Source organism: Chiloscyllium punctatum, chromosome 15, assembly GCF_047496795.1.
Source record: "Chiloscyllium punctatum isolate Juve2018m chromosome 15, sChiPun1.3, whole genome shotgun sequence".
Lineage (NCBI taxonomy): Eukaryota > Metazoa > Chordata > Chondrichthyes > Orectolobiformes > Hemiscylliidae > Chiloscyllium > Chiloscyllium punctatum.
In genome coordinates, this window is record NC_092753.1 from 57,968,466 (window position 1) to 57,985,384 (window position 16,919).

General features: G+C 39.7%; 1 protein-coding gene across 5 annotated transcripts in view; it reads left to right on the forward strand.

Moving 5' to 3' along the window:
* Positions 1–16,919, forward strand: part of mab21l3 (mab-21-like 3) — a 62,824-nt gene that overhangs the window by 16,147 nt on the left and 29,758 nt on the right. For 3 of the 5 annotated variants that reach the window (XM_072585206.1, XM_072585205.1, XM_072585207.1), the window contains exons 3-5: positions 744–884; positions 9,376–9,447; positions 13,172–13,463. In XM_072585206.1, coding sequence (XP_072441307.1) covers positions 744–884; positions 9,376–9,447; positions 13,172–13,463 — 505 coding nt within the window. Of the gene's footprint in view, positions 1–743; positions 885–9,375; positions 9,448–13,171; positions 13,464–16,919 lie in introns of those variants that run through there. The other 2 variants (XM_072585209.1, XM_072585208.1) reach the window with 2 other exon arrangements.

Here is a 16,919-nt window from a genome sequence, read left to right on the forward strand (position 1 = left end):
GAACAGCACTTTTTTCTAACAATGCACATCGTTTGAGTTAAAAGCTACTGTTTATTGCGTGGGATCCTTCAACATCTGAAAGTGAGGGAGTTCCGATACACACCTATAGCTGGAATTTTCTGTCCTCCCAATATATTTTTCTGATTTTTGTCTTTTGAATGTTGCCTACTGGTAGTCAGGAAGTGCAATGGATAATAAGATAATAGTTTTGTTTTGTTTTCTAATATTTGTAGAAAAGTTTTTGCGGTCTGTGTAGGTGTGGAACTCAAGATTGTCGACAGTTAGCCCAAAGATTCTATCCAGATTAATCATTTATAGCATGGATAATTTTACACCACTGAGGTGAGACGAGAGCTAAAGCAGTTGGGACAGAGTACAGTAAGTTAAATGTGCATTTGGCCTATGTCTAATTTGGGATGACTTATTTGGGTGTGGAAAGCAGGCTTATAGCAAATCCCCTGCTATTACTTGGCTTGAGTACATTTTTGTGATTTTCTTTGTAATTGTATTGTACTCTGCGATAACAATCTGTTTGCTGTAATTGTTATCAGCCAGGATAAAGTCATGAAATGGTGGTCTAACTTGTTTAAAATGTAAGGTGTGACAACACAATATGAAGACAATTGATTCAAAGGATCATATTTAGTTCATGTTTAAAATATGTGCAGTAGCATTCTTAACTCAGTCATTTGGCATCTTGTTCAGAAAAGTGCTAGATTTGACTTAACAAATGTAATCATTAGGTGGATCTGCGTCGTCGGCAAGTTTCAAAGACTGAAGAAGAAGTTTATGCCATAGTTCAAGAACTGACTTCCGCAATCAGTGCAGAGGATAGCCGCTTCCAGCCCATTTCTCATTCCGGAATTAACAATGAGAACATTAAGGTAATATCTCGGTTAGAATCTCTGCTCGCTTGTGAAGTTCCATTAATTTTAACAGTTCATATTGAAGTTATATTTTAAAGTTTTTACAGAGCATCACATCAATAGCAAGTTGATTCTCAAAGAAGCTTAATCTGTTAACCATCTTTGCATATACTTATTTAAGTGGTTGAGGTTAGCTTACTAAATTTTAAAGATTGTAATATCTATTTCTTTGTATTTTAAGCGATAATTATGTATTAACAAGGTTATTCTTTAGTTCCATGACTCAGTTACTTTGTGCTAGAAACAGTTTTCATTTTTTGGAAAGGACGCAGAAGAATCACCAGTTCATTGGACCCTATTTACACTTGAGAATAGAAGCCATGTGCTCCAAACAATTAGCTGCTGGATTTAATTTGAGGACAGCCCATGACCCAAACAGAATTAGCCTCATTTGAGAGGAGACTTTAGTAGTTTTTAAACTGGTAACTCAGTGGCTTGATGCAGGAAATCATTCCATCATGGAGCAAGTGAAAAATGAACTTGGTATTCTGCCTGATTCTTAATTGATCATGGAAAGACATTATGATGTGTGTGAGGAAGATAATGGAATTCAACCATACCAGTAAAGAAATTGTTGGTTAAAAGATCAATTTATGGAAGTAGCATGCTGAGATTTGATTTAAATGGACAATGAAATGTTTAAAGAGATATGGGTACTCTTCTATATATAGATCTCCACACAGTGTTGAAACAGTACAGATCATGCCTTGTGTTGTATATTCTCATATGATTGCTGTTAGAGTTGGCACAAACCACATGGTTCTATCAGTATATGTTACCATGTAAAGGATGATTGTTGCATATTGCTGCCACCAACCCTCTTTTGTCTTAGGCTTATCTGGTGATTAATGGTACAGGATACACTATTGTCGACAGAAATGGCACTATTCACAGAGATCACCAAGTTTTATTGCATGATAGCATTTTGTACAACTGCAACTAGTCAGGCATAATTCAGAAGGCATTGGGGAACAGGTACAGTTACATCTATTCCATCTGAAAGCTAGGTTAGGACTTCTTGACTCAACTCAAGTACCAGGCTGGCAGGCAATGCTGATCCCCAGGTCAACAGCAACTGGCAACCTGGAATTTGACTGGTAAATCCTGTACTGCATCTTTTACAAGCCTGGATTGAATGTTTGACTGGTTTAATTGACTACCCACCACATGTGGAAAGCCACTGTACTTCTTCCATATGGCCCTGCCCCCTGCGCCCCCACCCCCATGTAGCAGATTGATGGTGGGGAACAGGAACGCAGGCAATGGTGCTAATTTTAGAAGCTGCCTATCTCAACAGTGGCCCCAAAAGCTAAAAATTGAGGCCCCAGTCTTTATGGACCTGCTGTTGCAATTCTTCACTTTGAAACTCTAGAATTTAAACAGGTTAATTATTTGCCAAGTTCTGCAACAGTCTGCAATCACGGCCACTTCGCATTAATTTAGATACTGAGTGTAAGGTTGGGATGTCTTCCCTGTTTCAGGTGAGTTTAGCATTACATTAGCCCTGTAATGTTCTGCTTCATAACCTGTACAAGTCTCCACAATGAACGCCAATTAGTTCCACACCACCTTACAGTGTTCCTGCCCACTCTAAGTACATTGAAACATGATGCCATTCCTTCTATTAACTCTGCATAACTTAAACTGGAACATGACAATTTCTTGACACTGTTATAAAACCCTTCTTCCTACATCATTTAATATAAGGAATTATACTCTATGTTGAGATATGAAAGCAAACGCTTTCAGATCATTCCGTGTTGTGATAGACTTAGGTTTCCGTAGCTAAATGAGTGTTGAGAAATGGTTTCTCTCAGCTGTATTCATTATTTTGAAGTACCATCAATAATTCATTGGAATTTGTGCCATATCTTTATTGTGTATTTTTGTTTGGATTATGCAATTGAATTTTACAGTTTAATTTCTCCAACGCAAAAGGAGAAAGCAGGTCTGGCGGCATCCGTGGCAAGAAAGCAGAGTCAACATTTCGGGTCCAGTGACCCCCCTCCTTTGTCCAGTTTGCCCTGACTCTCAGTGCCTAGTCACCTTTGCAAACGTTGTTCCTGTCCTTATTCTGACGTATGAGTCCAGTCTTCAGCTGTGTGGAGACAATGAACATCCTGTCTGCAACCATCCACATTTTCCCTCTGATAAATAATTTGCATTCTTTCTGAAATGAATCTTGGGCAAAAGAAGCCTTGTCTCCAGGATGGAGAGAATAGTTTTACTCCAAAGAATAGCTCGGCCTAGGGATGGATCATTGCAACAGAGTTTTGGAAGGATTAGAAGGAAGAAGATGCATTAGGTGATCTCTTTATTTTTCTGCCAGAATATTTTTGCAAATGAAAATGAGATTTGTGTGTCACTTCAGCTTTCATAGGCGTTATGACTAAGTTCTGTGGAAGGGGATCATGGAGAACCTTTGCAAATAGCTTGATAATCAATACATAAAGTAGTGTGAATAATTAGTTTGTTATACATTCGTGAGTTTCAAAGTGAAAATCTGATCTAGCTGTTTAAAGTCAATCATATTTTGTGTGTTAAGTGAGTCTTTCACTATCAACATAAATAAGCTTTTAAAAAATTGTGACTTTGCCAAAAGCAAGAACAAAGGTCTTCTTTTTCATTATCAATATCTTAAATGGTGAGAATGAAAGGAAAAGGAAAAACCAACAAAAATACTGCAATTCTCGAACCATGACTTTCTTCTCCTTGGAGGTGGTAGAAAGAGTAAATACTTATGTGGGCTGACCCCAGAGGGATATACCACCTCAACAATTATGCTGTAGGTGAGCAGGTAACCTTCTGGATCTGTAATAATTAATGTCTTTAAATGGACAATTAAAACCCATTCAAGGGCTACAAATCGCCACTAGTCACCAGTGGAAACCAGGACAACCTGCCTGCCTAGGGGGCAGGGGAAGGAAGTCTCCTTTCACTCCCAACGTGGAAACAGTTGGGGCAACAGAGGGATTTGGAGGGGATTGTGGGTGCTTATAGATCTGAAAGTTTTCTTTTTTCCAAACTTAGACTGATTTAAATGAGTCGTAGAGCTGAACAACACGGGAACAGAACCTTCGGTCAGACATCAGATAGTACTGGCGGCTTGGTGGGTCAAATAATGTTCACTTGTGCTACTATCTCTCAGTTACCCTTCAACCACAAATTAAAGTGCGAAGCATTACAGACTGTGAGGAACCAGGCAACTTCATCTCCCTAAAAATGGGTCTTAAGCACAAAATAAATGGCGGCTTTTCTTTCAATTATTGAAAATGTGAGTGTTACAAAAAGTCAGAAATCAGTTCTATCACAGGTACAAAACACATTCAGGTGAAAGAAGCTCAGAGTACTTAGCTGATCATTGGCTAGAATCAAATCATTAACATGCCTTAAAGTAAATATTTAGCTGGATTGACTGCATGTGATAAAAGTAAACGTTCACCGTAAAAACAGTTCGAAAGATGACAGATGTGGATATAAGACAATTTTTGAGAGAAAAATGTTTACTACAAAGGAAATATTAAAATAAAAGGAGGTCAACATCAAATAACTTCACATGGAAAGAGGAGAGAAGTACAAGATAAAATGAAAGATAAAACATTATTAGCAAAACAAAGTAATGGGGGTGAAGCTACAAATATTGTAAACTGAAATTGAGTTAAAGAAAAATTATTCTTCCTTGGATTTTGGAAACTGTTGTGTAACCAATTTGAGTTGGTACAGAACCTGCTGAAATGAAACTTTCTGCAGTGTAGCTGGTGTGATGTTTCCATTAGTTTCTCCTATCCCTTCCCCTAGGGTGATTGTACATTTGACACCTCGCCATGTTCCAGCTAAATAATTATTTTCAAGCATGATAGAAGCAATGGGTTTCTAGCTAATTATCTCTCAAGATACTTTGACCCTCCGATTAGCTCTTTTCAGCTGAGTGCATTTGACGTCTATAGTAGCACTGACTCCTAATCACTTTTCTTAGAATCAGTTTGGTTTGAAATAAATCAAAATCTTCTCGAACAGGTCAGCTAACCCGGTGCATTCCCTCCATGCTGATTGTTGGCTGCTACTGTAATTATTTAGGGTTTTGCATGAGCATTTTCAAATGGGAGCCCACATGCAAAATGCTGTGCCCGTGGATAAATGAGGAACACTGCATATGAACAGTTAAGGTTTTTTTAGAAAATAGCTACTATTTATGTCACAACACATCTTTCAGCCTCTTTACAGTCTATTTGAGTCCCACGGTGGTCCCCATCTCCCGTTTTTATTTAAACACTCATTTTGTCTTATTTGCACAGAGGAACTGTGTACATTTCTGTCTTTATATTACTTACTGTTTCAAGATCCCGGTGCAATCTGGAATCGGCTGATTGGGCCATGTTCAAACAGGCCGCAGGTACCTTGGACGAGTACGCCATCACCGTCACAGACTTTATCAGCAAGTGTGTGAAGGACTGCATACAGTGGAAGTCGATCTGGCTGTTCCCCAACAGGAACCCTGGATGAATCAGGACATACAGAACCTGCTAAAACCCAGGCATGAACCCTTCACATCAGGAGACCCACTCAAATATAAGGAATCCAAATATGACCTTTGCAGAGCCATTAAGACAGCCAAGGACCAATACTGATCCAAACTAGAGACCCAGGCAGACACCCAGCAATTATGGCAAGGACTGAATGACATCACAGGTTCTAAAAAGAGACAGTGCAAGATAACAGACAATGACATATCCCTCCCAGATCGTGTCAACGCCTTCTATGCTCACTTTGAGCAGAATTTCGGTGGAGAGGTAACACCTATTCCGACAAGTCCTGATGATCCTATCCCAACAGTCACTGCATCAGAGGTCAGATCAGTTTTCCTTCGTGTGAATCCAAGGAAAGCGATGGGACCAGATGGAGTACCAGGCTGTGCACTCAGAGCATGCGCAGATCAACTGGCAGAGATCTTCTCGGACATCTTCAACTTCTCCCTGCAGCAGGCCACTGTCCCTGCCTATTTCAAGAGGGCCAACAACATCTCTGTGCCTAAGAAGACTCATGCAGCATGTCTCAATGTTTACCGTCCAATGGCCCTAACTTCGGTGGTCATGAAGTGCTTTGAAAGGCTGGACATGGCATTAATCAACTCCAGCCTCCCCACTACTCTTGACCCACTCCAATTTGCCTATCGGACCAACAGATCAACGTCAGATGCCATATCACTTGCCCTTCACTCCTCCCTAGAACGTCTTGACACCAAGAACAGCTATGTGAGAATCCTACTCATTGACTATAGTTCAGCCTTCAACACTATTATCCTATCGAGACTGATTACTAAATTTAGTGATTTCGGACTAAGCCCCACTCTCTGCAACTGGGTCCTCAGTTTCCTGACCCACAGGTCACAATCAGTGAAGGTTGGGGACAATATTTCATCCTCACTAACGCTCAACACTGGAGTCCCCGAGGGGTGCATACTGAGCCACCTACTGTGCTCACTGTATATCCATGATTGTGTCACCAAATACCAGACTAATGCCATTTACAAGTTCACTGATGACACTACCATAGTCAGTCGAATCTCAGATGGCGATGAAACAGACTACAGATAGGAGGTGGAAGACCTGGAAAAATGGTGCACTGAGAACAACCTAGCTCTCAATGCCGGAAAAACCAAGGAACTCATTATTGACTTTCAGCGGGATGTTACTCATGCCCCCCCTACACATTAACAGCACAGAGGTGGAAGAGTGGAGAGTGTCAAGCTCCTGGGAGTGGTCATCCACAACAAGCTTTCTTGGGCTCTTCAGGTGGACGCACTGGTTACAAAGGCCCAACAATGTCTCTTCTTCCTCAGACAGCTGAGGAAATTTGGCATGATGGCGAATACCCTTGCCAACTTTTATAGGAGCTCCATCAAGAACATTCTGTCTGGATGTATCACCACCTGGTATGGCAACTGTATCATTCAAGATCAGAGACGGTTACAGAGAGTGGTGAACTCAGCCCAGACAATCACAAAGGCCAACCTCCCATCTATAGAATCCATCTACCAGGCCCGGTGTCAAGGAAAAGCCGCCAGCAATCTTAAAGATCTATCCCACCTTGGCAATATTTTTCTTCAACTTCTACCATCAGGGAGAAGGTACAAAATCTTGAAGACATGCACCAGCCACTTTCGTAACAGTTTCTACCCTACTGTTGTTAGAATACTGAATGGACTCACAAACACTTAACATTCGCCTGTGTTTTAGTTTTGGCTGCTGTTTACCTATTATTTACTATCTATGCTACTTTGCGAGCTGCCTGTATTGCTCACAAGACAAAGCTTTTCACTGTGCCTCGACACACGTGACAATAAATTCAATTCAACTCCACTCAATTCAATTCAATTCAATTCAAGTTGGTGCTTGTGTAACTGCTGAGGTCCCACATTTAAAGAACCTTGAAGTTCCATTTTCAATAATCTGACAAAGGACAGTCAAAATGGAAGGGATGCCTAGGGTCTGATGCAGGGTGCATGGAAGGAGGTGAATGATTGACATCTTCAGACGTTCTTGCATAATTACTAAATATTGGGTGAAGTTTGATCCCCCTCGAGGTTAACTAAGAAAACTAGGGATGATGCTGCCTTGTAGCTATGTATTGTAATGAGCAATTTTACTACTGACTACACTTGCCCTCATTCCATCAAATAGGTGCTCAATTTGCAGGGGACACAAAACTGGGGAAATAATGTGAACCATGAGAAGAACAGTGATAGCTTCAAGAAGACGCAAACAGGCTGGTGGACTTAATATTTAAACTCACTAGGTAAAAATACAGTAGTTGAGATGCTATAAAAAAGTTTTTGAGCACAGCCCAGACCATCATGGAAGCCAACCTCCCAATCCATGGACTCCTTAAAGTCCTGAAGAAGGGTTACTCCTGAAACGTTAACTTCTCCATTTCCTAATGCTGCATGGCTTGCTGTGTTCTTCCAACCTCCTGCTTTTCTACCTTTGAATCTATCACCTGCATTTTTTTTTGTCTTTAACCAAGTTAGTATCCAGTCTTGGGCTGACAATTAGCAAGCAACATCTGTGCCAAGCAATAATTAGCATCACAAAGAAATGATGTAACCATCACCCCTTGATATTCAATAGTATTACTATTACTGAATCACCATATATCTATCCTAGGTGATACTGTTGACCAAAATTTGAACTGGACTTGCCATGTAAGTATTATGGTTACAAGATCAATTAAGAGGTTAAGAATCCTGCAGTGAATAACTCACTTCCTGACTCCTCAAGGTCATGTGTGTGATGAAATACTCCCACTTGCCTCAATGCAGTTCCAACAACACTCAAGCTTGACACCATTCAGAATAAAGCCCACTTGATTGGCACCGCATCCACAAGCATCTACTCCCTTCACCACCAATGCTTAGTAGCAGCAGTGTGTACCATCTATAACATTGATTGCAGAAATTTACCCAAGTTATTGGACAACACCTTCCAAACCCATGACTACTTCCATCTAGAAGGATAAGGGCAACAGTTACATAGGAGCACCACCACCTGCAAGTTCCCCTCTAAGCCACTCGCCATTCTGACTTGGAAACATACCACCGTTCCTTCACTCGCTGAGCCAAAAATCTGCAACTCCCTCCCTACTGCATTGTGGTACACATGCACGAAAAGAACTTCAGCAGTTCAGAAAGACAGCTCATTTCTATCTTCTCAAGGCTCACTCAAGATGGGCAATAAATGCCGGCCCAGTCAGTGACACCCACGTCCAATGACTACATTTTCTTTCAAAAAGATGTCTGCTAGAGAGGATTTGCAGCTATCCAGTTCCAGTCTACATGACACTTTGAGCCATTGTCAGTGTGAGCAGCCTTCTTCCAGTTGATCAGACCTTTCTGCCATTATAAGAACTGTCAGGAGTCATTTAAGTCGATGCTAAAGATTTGAGATGAGGGGAATTTCTCTGGAGTTGGCTCTCTACAATTAATAGCGCAGAGGAACAAGTTGAAATTTTATTTTGTGTGTTTTGAGATCATACTAATTGTTTTCCATATTTAGTTTGACTTGTTAAATTCCTTTTGTGTAATTAACTTCTGTTTTTATAAGAAATTTGCAGCCTGTTATGAACATGTCTTCATGACTAAGCACCACCGTAACTAACTAACTAACTGAGAAAATGCTCAAGATCTATTATTCCACATTCCATTTGGGAATCTGACTCCTCCAGTAGTATCATCAGCTGGGACCATATCAAACTGCAGTAATATTTGAATTCAGATTGTTTGCATAAAACAATATTTTGGATTAAGTATTCTAATGATTTTTTTTTAAGGTCTCAGTGTTTTCAAGATGCCTTGTGTTCTCGATATTTTTCAGTTTTTCTGGTTCTCTCTTTTAAATAATAGTCTGAGTTCACTTTTCTTTTTACAGAACATTGTTTTATTGTTTTTTTCTAGGACCAATTGGCTGTAGTGGCTAAATGGTCATCTATTCTAACAGGGAAGCGAGCCCAACATGCTTCTATCCAGGTACACATCATAATGATTCGCTCTTCCATACTTGCATTCCAACACTTTTCCATTCCCCACTTTCCCAATCCATTTCCCAATGCATCATTACGCCCTCCTGTCACTAGATATGTAACTTCTCTCCCTTGCTGATCCAACTCCAGATTCCACTGATATTTTCCAAGTTCAACCTATCGAAATAACTTTTAAAAATAATTTTCTGCCATTTTGCATAATAAACTAGCCACTTGTGTGAAACTGAAATATTTTAAATATATCATGTATCGTTTCTTCTGCCTCAGTAAAAATAATATTCTGTTACTTCCCAACATGCTTCTTTGTATGTTTTTGGGTGACAAACAAATGTTGTGAAGATTGTGCTTGGGAAAACCCAAACATTTGTACACCACATCCATTGATGAATAGCTTGCTTGTGGATTTATGTTTCTTTGACAGTTTTGAAGTACAGTATTGTAAGTGTGTGTTTCACATGGTTTGGGACATCAAGCTAAACAGCCAGAAGTCCAATCTTCCTGCAACATTTCAGGTCTTATAAAACTCATTGACAGTAATGGTGTTAGTGCATGATTACAACATAATATTATTACTTTGTGAGAATAACTTGCTTGAATATACTGGAACTTCTAAATTATTAGTTAATGCACAATTGTAGCAAGAATGGGATCAGAACAGCCTACAAAGAAGTCCATAGCAAAACCATATTTTTATATTTTCAGTACAGTGCTACAGCAGATCCTACTCAGTATGTTTCATCAGGCATCGACTCTGCTGACATTATTTTGACATAACACTGTATGGCACTGTGTTACATCAATATCACATGTTCAGCATGTGCCAGAGGCAAATGTGGCAAACACACTGCATGTGCTACAAGCAAATGGCAATGTGTGAAAGTCAAAGGGGAGCAGTTCTTAGTGGGGTGAAATGGGAGTACTGTCAGGGGATACTGCCACAGTCAAGGGACTTGTCCAGTTCCAGTTTGGCCACTTTCAGGTACCAGAGTCTGTCTGGACATTCAGTCATGGTCAGTCATACTGGTCAAGTGTAACTAGTGCAAGACTTAGTTGGGGTGCTGTGGAGACGTCAGCTTGGCGGATGGATCAATTGGTTGTGTACTGAGTATCACATCCAAAGGGTGAAGGGGATAAATTTCATTTATGATTGTTTTACGCTCTTAAGCCAGAGACAATAAAATATTGTCTGATTTACTCCTTTCTGTTTGTATACTGCTGATCCTTCTTCTGACAGACAGAAGATGTTTTCCAAATTCTGGTCTGCTATTCCCATTTTTGAAGTATACCCATAATAAAATCCTCCTAAGTGAAATCAAAGTTGATATTTATTAACAAAACATTCAAAATATAGGAGGATTGCCTTTTTACTCCATTCTCACCATCAAGAACTTGGGAAAAGTGAAGAGGACAGGAGAGGAGATATGTAAGAAATTACAAGATTTGGTAAATCACTTAAATGAGCTACACCTTCCCAGAAGTCCATGTCTACTAATAGTTTCCTTGATGAGCTCACCACAGTAGTGTTCCTTCTTGCAAGCAAAGTGTTGGCTTCTTTCTAATCAACAGCTTGAGGACAGAGGCAGAGGGTGTGCAACAGGCTGCTAAATCAGCATAGAGTCCTGGTCCCTCAAGTTCAGCAGCAACTAGCATAGAATCATAGAGTTATATATTTAAGTGATTCAACCGACTTCAGTCATGTGACAAGAACAGGCATTTCGGCTGTTGATCACCCATCTCAGTGGGCTAATTGGAAAGGCACTAAGCTAACAGTTTAGCTTTACCTCTGCTGTTAGAGGTTCTACAGCGAGCCACCAAGACACTTGTAAAAGCATTAGCGCTCATTTCGTAGCTCTGTATGTTTTCCTTTGTCGAATGCTGGCTGGGAGCAAATGCCTCATCTCTCAATTCTTTGTATCAGCTTCAGCCAGAATGACCATATAATGCAGGGGTTCAGAAGCTTTTGGAAATATAATCATGTGATCAGCCTCAGCCATTTTATAATTGTCCATTTTTAAAAGAAACAGAATTTAAATATGAAAATAGAAGCGAATACAGTTTTCTTTGGAATTTCTCTTCATGTTCTCTGGCCATGACATGAGACAAAGGAGGGCATTGAGTATACTGGAAGAGAATGGAAAGCAGTTAGTGGTGATATGCAAATAGCTGAAGTGGTGAGGTGTACCGAGTGAGTGAGTACTAAGTGCAGAGGGCAGGAAGAGTCAGAACTCATGAGGATGAGTAGATGAGAGCTATTGAATGAGCATAACATATGCAATAATGAGAGTTGCAGTCCATGAGACTTGGTGAGTTGTGTGCTTAGTGACAGAGTGAGTGGTTACCATGTGGGTGTGAGGTAGAGGAGAAAAGATAGTGGAACTTACCCTTGGGGAGGGCAAATGATCATTGACCTCCTTTCTGTACTTATGGGCATCATTTACAATTTGGTTGTATAAGGGCTTAGTGTGGTGGTGTGCAAGTAAAAGGACTGTACTCCCCTCTATCCCATGTGCCCAGACCTCCAGGTTCCTGGATGTAAATTTGCTCGCTGAGCTGGAAGGTTTGTTTTCAGAAATTTTGTCACCATACTAGGTAACATCATCAGCGAGCCTCCAGTGAAGCACTGGTGTTAGTGACCCAATTTTTATTTATGTGTTTGGGTTTCCTTGGGTTGGTGATGTAATTCCCTGTGGTAATGTTAGTTCCTGTGGTGATGTCATTTCCTGTTCTTTTTCTTAGAGGGTGTTAAATGCAGGTCCAAGTCGATGTGTTTGTTGATAGAGTTCCAGTTGGAATGCATGGAATAACGGAAATTCCCCAACAACCAGATTACAAAATAATTGAGGTGAAGAGCAGAGGTTGTGTGAGAGAGGTCATTCTAAATGTTGATGGACTGCACACCATGAATGCTTCTCACAAAGGACTTTGATTGAAAATAGAAAAATTCCACTATTAGCTGTATTTCGGTTATCATCAGTTGAACACACGATAAAGGATGCTACACCATTATATTCTAATTCTTAAAATTGGATCTCCTGAATCAGGTTATAATCAAATAAACAGTGATAATCATCACAATAAAGTACATTCACTTCGAAGTCGAAAACAATGACTACTTGAGTGAGACGCCTTGAGATAGCAGGTGCTGTAACTTTATCAGAGTCAAGAGTCAATGCCTGGTAAAGTGTAGAAAATTGATGAGAGAACATGTCAACAAGAAACTAGTTTCAGTGTGGAGAAGAATCATTTTATTTTAGATGGTTCATTTTAGATGGTTCCAGTATACTCTCTCATTTGTCTCTGGTTTTAAAAAAAATCATTTTACTATACTGCAGGCACACATTGATCTAACTTTCCCTTCCAGTTTACACACTGCTATTCTCTGATTTAATTATAATTTTACTCCTCACAAACAAGATATTGATCATTAATGACATTGGTGTCATTCACATTAGTGTTTTTGCCTGGAGTTACTTCTGTCAGCTGTGCAGTCTGATGATCTGTTCCTGAACAGATCAAACATACTCATGCATACACAGGCAGATAATAATTATTAGCTGAGAAATTTTACATGTGCTTTGCAATCATCATATGTTCACGATGTGGTTAATTACAAAGATGAACGTTTTTTTACTGTGTGTTCAAATCTCCGTACTTACTATAATGCCTGAAAGGGAATGTTAGTGTCCAAATGGTGTTTTAATTTCTCTCAGGTTCAATCACCAACACAGTTTTTCATTATGGTTCCACTCCGAGGTCTGTCAGCTTACACAGAACGGAAAGTTCGCCAGTGGCGCTATTATACCTTGACTGGTTCCAAACTCATCTCGCCAGTTCAGGAGCCTGAGAAGTTGCATCAATGGTTGGAGGTGGACCAGTTCCTTAAGTCTGCTCAGGAATGGCACCAGTCTGATGTGACTATTGAAGGGGATATTGTTCCTTCTAAAGTTGTTGCAATGTTTAAAGCTCTGCTTGAGAAACCACTTCAAGCCTCTAACTTTCGTGGTAAGTAAAGGATCAGAACCATCATTATAATTTGAAACACAGGCTAAGACCCAGTGACCTTGAAAAAAGCTGCACAAAAGGCTTAGCAATCTCTGTGTAGTTTCCCCTCTAATCTTGTTAGTTTAAAACCTGCTGCAAGTCCATCTTAGTGGCAGCAACGTCAGCAAGCAGATGAGGAACATATTAAAAAGATGTATTCACACACACAAAACAGAAAGGGCATCATGGTGGCTTGGTGATTAGGACTGCTGCCTCATAGTACCAGGGATCCTGAGTTTGATTCCAGCCTCAGGTGACTGCGTGTAGTTGTCATGTTTTCCCTGTGTCTGCATGGATTTCCTCCACGTGCTCTGGTTTCCTCCCAGTGTCCAGAGATGTGCAGACTAGGTGGATTGGCCATGCTAAATTCGCCTGGTATCCAGAGGTGTGTAGGCTAGATGGATTGGCCATGCTAAATTCCCCCAGTGTCCAGAGATGTGCAGGCTAGGTGAATTTGCCATGGGAAATGCAGGGTGACAGGGATAGCATGGGAAGTGGGTCTGGGTAGGATGCAGTGTGGACTCGATGGGCTAAATGGCCTTCTTCCACACTGTAAGGGTTCTATGATTTATGAAAGGTGAAGGCATTGATTCCCTTCACGTTTATTTTACTTTACAGATACTCAAATAAATGACTATGATTGTTTGAGATAGAAACTAAATAAAGATATCCTCGTAGAAAAGGAATTTTTAAAAAACATTTTACGCTGAAAGTTTTTGCTATGCAGAAATTTGATATTCTGAAAATATAAAATTAGCTTTTCAAGATCGATAAATGTATTTAATTGTAATTATGAAATTAGTATATTATTAAATCTTATTCAATGAGGAATAACTTTTTCAAAGGACTTTACTGCAGAACTAACTTTGTTAAATAATGATTGCAATGGTGATTGCAGTCTGTGGGAACCTCTGTCGAGAAGCATAGACTTATTGACAGTAACTTATGAATCTCTGTGTTAGTCTGTGCATGCACAGTTCAAAGTTGCTGTCATTCTCAGAGCAACTAATATGTATGATTCTTTAAGATAAGTTAAGATTTTTATGATTCAAAAAAATAATCAAACCTGCTCATCTGAAGTAAAAGTTGCTGATTGTGATGGCTAATGTGTAGGTGGTATGGTCAATATAGATTGATTATTTTATGTAGACTGTACAAATGTTAATCAAATGTACAATAACACTCAAGAATTTCAAAAAAATCAGTTTGTCTAGATATTATCATATTGCTGTTCATGGGAGCTTGATAAATTATGTAATTTGGATGCTGCATTTCTCACATTTCAACAGGGGGTCCATAGAGTCAGAGTCATAGAGATGTACAGCATGGAAACAGACCCTTTGGTCCAACTTGTCCATGCCAACCAGATATCCTAAACTAATCCAGTCCCATTTTCCAGCATTTGGCCCATATTCCTCCGAACTCTTCCTATTCAAATACCCAATCAGATGCCTTATAATTTTTGTAATTGTACCAACCTCCACAACTTCCTCTGGCAGCTCATTCCAAGCACCACCCTCTGCCTGAAAAAGTTGCCCCCTAGATCCACTTCAAAAATATTGACATAATCAGCGGTCATGAAAAGGACTATATAAATGTAAGGCTTTATTTTCCCATTTCAACTCAATGTTGCAGCTTAGAATGTTGTGGAGGTGTATCTGTATCTGATCAGCTCACAAATGACTTTGGTTTGACATCTGAATGTTTGTTAATTTAATTTTATACTAATTTTCATATATGCTGAACTCAAGATGTGCAGAGCTAACTAAGACACAACATCACTATTGAAAAATGTAAATTAAAAGTAAATGATTTGTAAGTGAAAAGGAATTATACCATGATAACAAAAGTACAGATGAAGGAATGATTTATACTGTAATTGAAAGTGACCTCATTGTTTTGAGTTAATGATGTGGTGCCAGGTTAAACTATGATATTTTGGTCTTTGTCAAGAAAACTGCTGTCATCTGGGCAGTACTATGAATGGCATTAGGTTAAGAGCTAGGGAGGGGATAATTCATACAAGTTTCCTACTTGATCACTTGCTGGGAAATGCATGATTATGGATATGCGGTAAGGCGATAACTGGACTGAGATCATGCTTGCTATGATAGAATATCATGCATACCCCACTTATCGGGGAAAATTTGAAATCAATGAGAAAGCAGAACAGGAACCAAATCTGTTGCTGCTTCTTTTACTCTATTGTCAACAGTGAAAGTGATCTGCTTGCAAGTATGATCACTGTGTGGTTTTTGGCACCTGTAAAACCATGTACTCACATGAGCTAGCACCTTCCGGAGAGGAAAATATATGGAGAAAACTGAATAATTGCTGCTGAAGGTGACTTTAGTAAAATTATGGTAGTTCATTGAAAAGATATAGTTATAGAGATGTACAACATGGAAACAGACCCTTTGGTCCAACTCATCCATGCTGAAGGATAGAAAATCAAAACACTGTTTAACTGGAAAGAGGCTGTAGAAATGCATGATACAGAGGGATCACAATGTCCAGGGACACAAATTACAAGAAGTTAGTATTCAGGTTCAGCAAATGATTGAAAAGTCAAATGGAATTAAATATAGAAGTAGGGACGCTTTGCTACAATTGTAAAGGGTGAGACCACAGTTGATCACTCATATAGTTTTGGTCGTCTTACATCAAAAAAAGATGTTAGAACCATTGGAAGCAGTTCAAAGAATGTTCTCGAAACTGATTCCTGGAATGAAGGTATTATTTTGTTAGGAAGCGTTGATGACCTGTATCTTTTGGAGTTGAAAAGGATAACAGTTGACTTTGTTGAAACTATAAAATCTGGAGGAAACTTCATAGGATGGTGCTGCAACGATGGTTCCCTTGTTGAAGTGTTTAGAAGTAGGGACAACAGTTTAAAAGTAAGACTGCAATGAGGATGAATGTTCTTCTCTCAAAAAGTTATTAGCTTGTGGAATTTTCATTTGAGTCACTGAATATGTTCAAGGCTGAATGAGACAAATGTTTGATTTAGAAGGGTGTGGAAGGTATTGGGGAACAAAAAGGAAAGTGGAGTTGAGGATATAATGAGATCAGCCCTGATCTTGTTGAATGGTAGAGCAGGCTTGGGGACCTATTCCTGATCCTAACTCATGTTCGATTTTATCAGCAACTGGAGAGCTGCCACTTGGAGAGGAAACCATTAGGAATTCTCGGGCAGATTCCCAGTGGGTTCCAGGATGTTGGTTATGATTTAGTAGGAGGTGGAAATGCAACCACTTTGGTGACCTCTTCTTGGCCTTTGGGAGTAAAGAGGTGGGACAGGCCATTCCTACAGTTAACTTCTAGATATGCCCCAACACCATATTCCCAATTGCTGGCATCTTCCTGCCTGCCTCCCACTTATTGACAAAATCTTACCCTGTCTTTAAAGGTGCCTCA